The sequence below is a fragment of the Anneissia japonica genome, unplaced genomic scaffold (assembly GCF_011630105.1).
Source record: "Anneissia japonica isolate Jap-2015-1 unplaced genomic scaffold, ASM1163010v1 scaffold42976_len16926_cov104, whole genome shotgun sequence".
NCBI classification, from domain to species: Eukaryota; Metazoa; Echinodermata; class Crinoidea; order Comatulida; family Comatulidae; genus Anneissia; species Anneissia japonica.
This window is the reverse complement of record NW_022743865.1, coordinates 10,764-16,913: the sequence shown is the minus strand read 5'-3', so window position 1 is coordinate 16,913 and position 6,150 is coordinate 10,764. Positions and strand designations below refer to the sequence as shown.

General features: G+C 34.3%; 1 protein-coding gene across 1 annotated transcript; it reads left to right on the top strand.

The window, feature by feature from the left end:
- Nucleotides 1-1,270: 1,270 nt before the first annotated feature.
- LOC117119542 lies at nucleotides 1,271-3,334 on the top strand. Its single transcript, XM_033264366.1, has one exon. It carries the CDS (start codon nucleotides 1,306-1,308, stop codon nucleotides 2,128-2,130), a length of 825 nt encoding a protein of 274 aa, XP_033120257.1. The 5' UTR covers nucleotides 1,271-1,305; the 3' UTR covers nucleotides 2,131-3,334.
- Nucleotides 3,335-6,150: the final 2,816 nt, after the last annotated feature.

Genomic DNA, 6,150 nt, shown 5'->3' with positions numbered 1-6,150 from the left:
TTCACGTGGCAGTATATAACGGCCTATCTTGATTGATGATATGAAACACAGACATGAAGGTCATTGTTGAATGCGTTTCAGCTGACACGTCAATGCGTTACAGATCCACAATTAACGCATTACATTACCGAGACACGACGGGAAAAACCAACAAATCAAAATCAAGATACATCGATTTTTAACGGAATTCATATAATTACCGTACTAAAATTTGGTTTCTATTGATTATTAAGTAGTTTTCTACTCTCGTGTGGTAATATTTTTATCATTTTTGCACCCGTGTGGTCGCGAGTAGTCCCGAGTGGTTCCCTGTGGTCGCGAGTGGTTCCGTGTGGTCGCGAGTGGTCCCGTGTGGTATTTAGTAGGACCCCCTAGTACTATTACTACTACAAACTACGGGGTCCCACCTTCCGCACTCCCACAACAAGAAAGCAAAAACCTCCCGGAAATAACCAATCTCCTGCAAATTTGCATATTTTCAGTATTTTATTATCATTTGTCCTGAAGTGTATCATTGTTTGTGTGTGTAGTGATAAAATTAATGTGTTAACAAGTCATTAACGTGAAAATTTTTCCAAATTGTAAAAAAAAAATTGAAAAAAAGGAAATTATATTCTAAAATTCATATCTGAGAGTGTCATTTCCGGCCATCTAGAGGTCGAATAATCATAGATTTTCTTACCTCAATCCCAACCATAGCGGGGCTGAGGTGGTACAATATGCCTACCCTACATTTACGCAGCTGGCCCATGCATGGCTACATGGTAAAATTATTGCTCAACAAGGATTTCGAAAGTTAATATGCAGACATTGTAGATTCTGGTTCAAGCACTGCAAGCATCTTCATCTTCATTGTTGTACATGGCAACAGATAATCAATGATCCGCTATGCCATGGGGTGCAGCTATGTGTTTGCTTGTGATTACTTGCATTTAAATTGAATTTTGGATTTAAATTGCTCAAGGGTTGGCAGGAATTGATTATTGTTCTAGGTAAAAAAGAATACTGTACTGGTATCTTGATGTCCTAGCATTGATGCGCTGGTATGCACTCAAGTTATATATTGACAAGTTATATATTAACTAAAGTTATGTATTGACTGTTACTTTGTAATACATTTTCACTTACAGTAACCATCTGTTTAAATACACTGCCCTCACAATGATTAGTGGAATAATTAGTGGAATATTTTAGCAGTCCCTTTCACATTTATAATTAGTGTTTCCAGTGCACAGTAAACTAAATTTACCTTTGTTTCTCTTTTTCTCAGGGATTCTCCAGACACAAAGGAAACCTGAATGAAGGATGGCAGGTAAATTAGATTGCTTCCATTTGAAAGGAAGCGATGGAGGATTCAATACCAAACAGAAAGACATCTTCCAGCAACTTGAATCACTTGAGACCAAGTACAAAAATGACTTGGTTAAAAGGTTCTCAACAGGTGATGATGAGGATAATAAAGGGGAACTTTGTGATGTAGATGCTTCTGCATCCTTTAGAGTTCCGAAGACCATGCCTTCAAAGACAACCAGAGGAAGAGAGCGATTCAGCGGAGACAGAAAAGAATGGTCAAAGAATGAAAGTCAATATAGAGACTCAGAGTACAATAAAGACAAGCATTCCACGTGGAATAATAAAAGGAGAAGCAGGCAACATGACTACAGTAATCCTGCCAAATGGACAAAGTACTCTTTAGAAGACACTGACATTGGAATTGAAAGTCAGAATAAAAAAATTGCCTTCCAGTTCCTTGCAGAACAGCGTGCTCGAAACAAAGACTCTACAACAGATGTTGTTGCAAATCTAGATGATAAAATCACCTTCTCAAAACCACTTGCAAAAGAAGTTAATGATACTGGAAAAACTAATCCAAAAATGTTTGGAAATGTGTTTCGAATGGAGGAGTGTGTAGTAGGCGTGCCCAAAAAATTGAAGGCAAAAACAGACAGAAAACCGAAAGCAGAGTCGATGCCGTCAACTCATGTCCAGCTTGACTTAAAATATCTAGACGATTCGGATGAAGAAGATCCATTAACCAAAGGAAAAAATAAACAAGAGGGTGAAGAAAAAATAATGTTTAGGAAAAACAAACAGAGAAAATCCATCAGAAAAAGAGATGAAGATACTTAGGAATGAAATTGATAATTGAATTGAGTGATGGAAAAACAACTGCCTTTTAATGTCAACCAAAGTGTTGAATATAGAATGCTGAAATCATTGTGATATCAATTATTTTAACTTGAGTATAATTACATTCATTTAAAAACAATAAATAATAATATTATCTTTGAATTTTAATTGCTGTTAATACATGTATCTCTACTGTGACAGTTTATTGGATCTATCCAACGGCAGCTGAGTAGCCATATTAGTAAATACAGTTGTATAAATACTGTAGATCGGTTGATCTGAAGAATAATAAAACTAAAATATAGAGTACTACAGTGTTACGTCACGATACCGCGCGATACTTCTCTGTTGCTATCGGCGACACAAAATGCATTCAACCGGACACCATTATTTTCACTAACTAACCATTGATCCCAATTTCTAACGTAATTATTAAGATGGGCGCCACCTGGTGTTGTGACAACACAACTGTTGTACTCTATAACCACAATTAAATAGGAGTGATGTTATATTGCCAGGCTAGCTATTTGGAGGTGGTGGGTTCGATTCCCACCCAAATCACTTGCCAATTTTTTTCGTAAGTATTCGGGGACGTACTGATTATTCAGTACAATAACTCGTCAGGCCAAAATATCACTCCTATGATGTTTTCTTGATGCAAAGTCACATTGAAATCTCAATTAAATAATAAGAAATTTAATAATACTTTTGAAGAGTTCTTTTAAAAGCATAAAATGCAATGTGAGTGGTACAGTTTTATGGATGTATCTACCACATACACACTCACCCTTGACCTGCCTTAGGCTACAGTCTATAAAACGAGTTTTCGTAATCTCGAAAGCTACGATGAGAGCCTTATAGTAGAGGCAGTAGACCTAAAAAAGATCTATTAATCAATCAGCCTCAAGGGCAGTATAAGAGAGGCAGTAGATCTAAAAAATATCTATTAATAAATCAACTATTAATCAATCACCCTCATGAGGGCAGTGTACTCCCCAGGGAGCAGGGAAGGTTGCACGTTGTTCCACTTTGTCATTGTATGTTATTGTTATCCACTGTCCAGTGGTAATAATGCTCAGTGCCTTTTAATCATTTCTTGGAATTGGCGCTATATAAATATTTGGGTATATTATTATTATTATAATAGAGGCAGTAGAACTAAAAAAAGATCTTATCTATTAATCAGTCAGCCGAGTGTTTCTACGAGCTCGGAGTTAAAAATTGGCAACCTGATCCTGAAGGGTGTAATGTGTGCATATGCTTCATTGAAAATGGTTCTAGTTTTAAGAAGGAAAGTAACACAATAAATTTACTTTACTTATAAACCAGATTGTGATAGCACAGTCTGTTATAAACCGACTCAAAATATTATTATTCTATGGCTACCAAAATGTTAATGTGTTCATTCTTCAATGATTTTATCTCAGAGGCCTCTTACTAACACAATCTTCAGCTTGGCGAATTATTTGCGAACTTGCCACATTATTTTTCTGCACTCTGCTTATACATATATTTTAAGATGGAAAAATTTATAATTAGGTAATTTTTAGGCCTAAAACATATCTGAAATAGGCAACTAAAATTTGCAGGACAAGATTTGAGGCTTTTAAAGCATGAGCATTAAATGTCATGAGGTGAGAAAATTTTGAGAATATATGGACTTAAATTGCACTCTAGTACCTTAAAAATCTTATCGGTAATTCATATCAGCCGTACAATACAATTATTTTTCTTAATACAATTTAGTAGGGTGCAATCGCACCGTCTGAATCCGCCTCAGTATCTATGTTCTTGGTTTCATGGCCTGGAGCCAACACTTGCATTACTGAACTTGGTAATTTCTGGCCTATTTACAAATGTATTTATTCAACAGGTTGCTAACACTTGTGGCACAGCACTGCAGTCATTAATTTCAATATGTATTAGGAATCACTTTTGTATCGGTGGCAATCGCTCGTTACCGAGTGGTGCATCCAAATATACAAAATGAAAATCTTAACGAAATCAAATACAGTACTGTAATTAGATTGGAATATGAGAGAACTTAATGTAACAAAGAAAGAGAGAAAAAATTCTTAACTAACGTTTCATAACGTCGCCACAACGGTCATCATTTCATTGATTTCATTATATTTGGATCACAAATGACAGTGAAATTAACACTGAATTGCATGTGATTTACAATATACATTAAAATAAATAATAATTTACAAGTACTAAAATACACAAAATTTTCATAAAAACACTACTTAGGCCTATTCTACTATTAATGAGAGACTTTTAGACAATATATAAAACTATTTAAAGACAATAAAAGCACATTAAAAAAGTGTATTGAAATCTAACTAAGAACAGTAGTCACAACTAAGGATCACTTGTGGTTACAGTGGCGAATCCAGGAATTCGAAATAGAGGAAGCCCAGAGGATATTGAGGGCCAATACCACCTCAGCTCCGCCATGGTTGGGGCTGAGTTAAGAAAACGTATGATTATGGTACCTCTAGATGGCAGGAAATGGCACTTTCAGACTTAAATTTTAATATACAGTAATTCTCTATTTTTTCCACTTTTTTTTTGTATAACTTCAAAAGATTTAGGGAAGATCGGACCCCCTCCCCTTGAATCCGCCACTGGTTTTTCTTATAAAGGGACCTTAATTACACATGAAAAATAATCAAAATATACTGTATACTGCACGTAATGTGATACACTACAAGAGGTCCCAATATTTACAAAAATGGTACTATTGCGTGGTGTATAATTTCGGACCGAAGTCGCCATGGTTTTGTTGATTGTCTGTAGTACCGTACATTACAATTTGACCAAATTTTTGCCAATAGATAAGCCAATCTTTCTCTTCGTTATTTATGTGGTTAATCTTAAACCGTTTTTTACTAGCCAATAGCTGGTTCACAATTATATACCGGTAAGGCCTCCAGACCATTTCTTTCTTAGTTTTTTTTAAATGTGAGAGCCAACACCATTTAGTGTGCCTTCATTATTCATAATCGCTTAAAAGTTATCTTGTTACCATTCTTATATTTCATATTTTCAAATTAAAAAGTTATGTCATCATTTATATTTTTTAATCGTTTAATATACTCTGCCTTAATATTATGTGTTGATATTGATTTTCTCCATCTTAATTCCCTACAAAGTGTCTCTTTGGCGACATAAATTGGGTATTTCAATATAGTCTTTGTCATAAGATATTAAATATTCTCTTATCTTATCTAATGTGGTTTTGCTATTACAAAACCAGACAGAACTTGTATAATTTATTGTATGTAACTGTGCTATAGTACGTTACAAATTTCCATTAATACTGTACCGTATATTCGATTGAAATTATCTTGATCGTTATTCACAGATAATGCATGCTATAGATCGGTTCCTATTTTATGACGTCTTAGATGTGATGATTGTTTGAGGATGCGAGGTGTATACACCAATATATTTATTCCTAAAACGAACGTAAACCCGGCCTGTTAGTATTAAAAGCATTTTTAAAATTAAAAATAAACCTCTTCAATTCATTTGTTCTCTTTTTTTGTTTTATCAAACATGCATATCAATCAATATTTTATACAATTTCCTGTTGTTTTGAGTAATTGGTTATTGTTTGATCTTGGTTTTTGAACGAGCATAGGCCTACGGCATTTTTTTTTTAATTGTAGGCCTATTACAAAATGTTATGACGATACAAATGTTTTGTTTTGTTTAGTTATGATGTTTTTTAATATTTCTAAAGTTGAATGAGCATGTTGCTGCATTTTAATAAGTCTGAAACTATCAATATTGCAGCAAGCTGATTACGGTATGTTTTTTCTTCTCATGCCTAGGCCTATATACAGATAGGGCCTATGGCATTTTAGTAGCTGCTTTAATTAAATATAAGAAAAGTATATTACATAGGCCTAATTAATCAATGTAAAAACAGTTCATTATTATTCATAGTTCCAGCTCTCTGGTCTTAGTCACCACGCATATTCATAATTTTTAAAAGCAGAGTATTAATAA

Bases quoted from the DNA above. Each gene is read 5' to 3' on its own strand.
- LOC117119542 (XM_033264366.1), top strand. From the start codon at position 1,306: ATGGCAGGTAAATTAGATTGCTTCCATTTGAAAGGAAGCGATGGAGGA.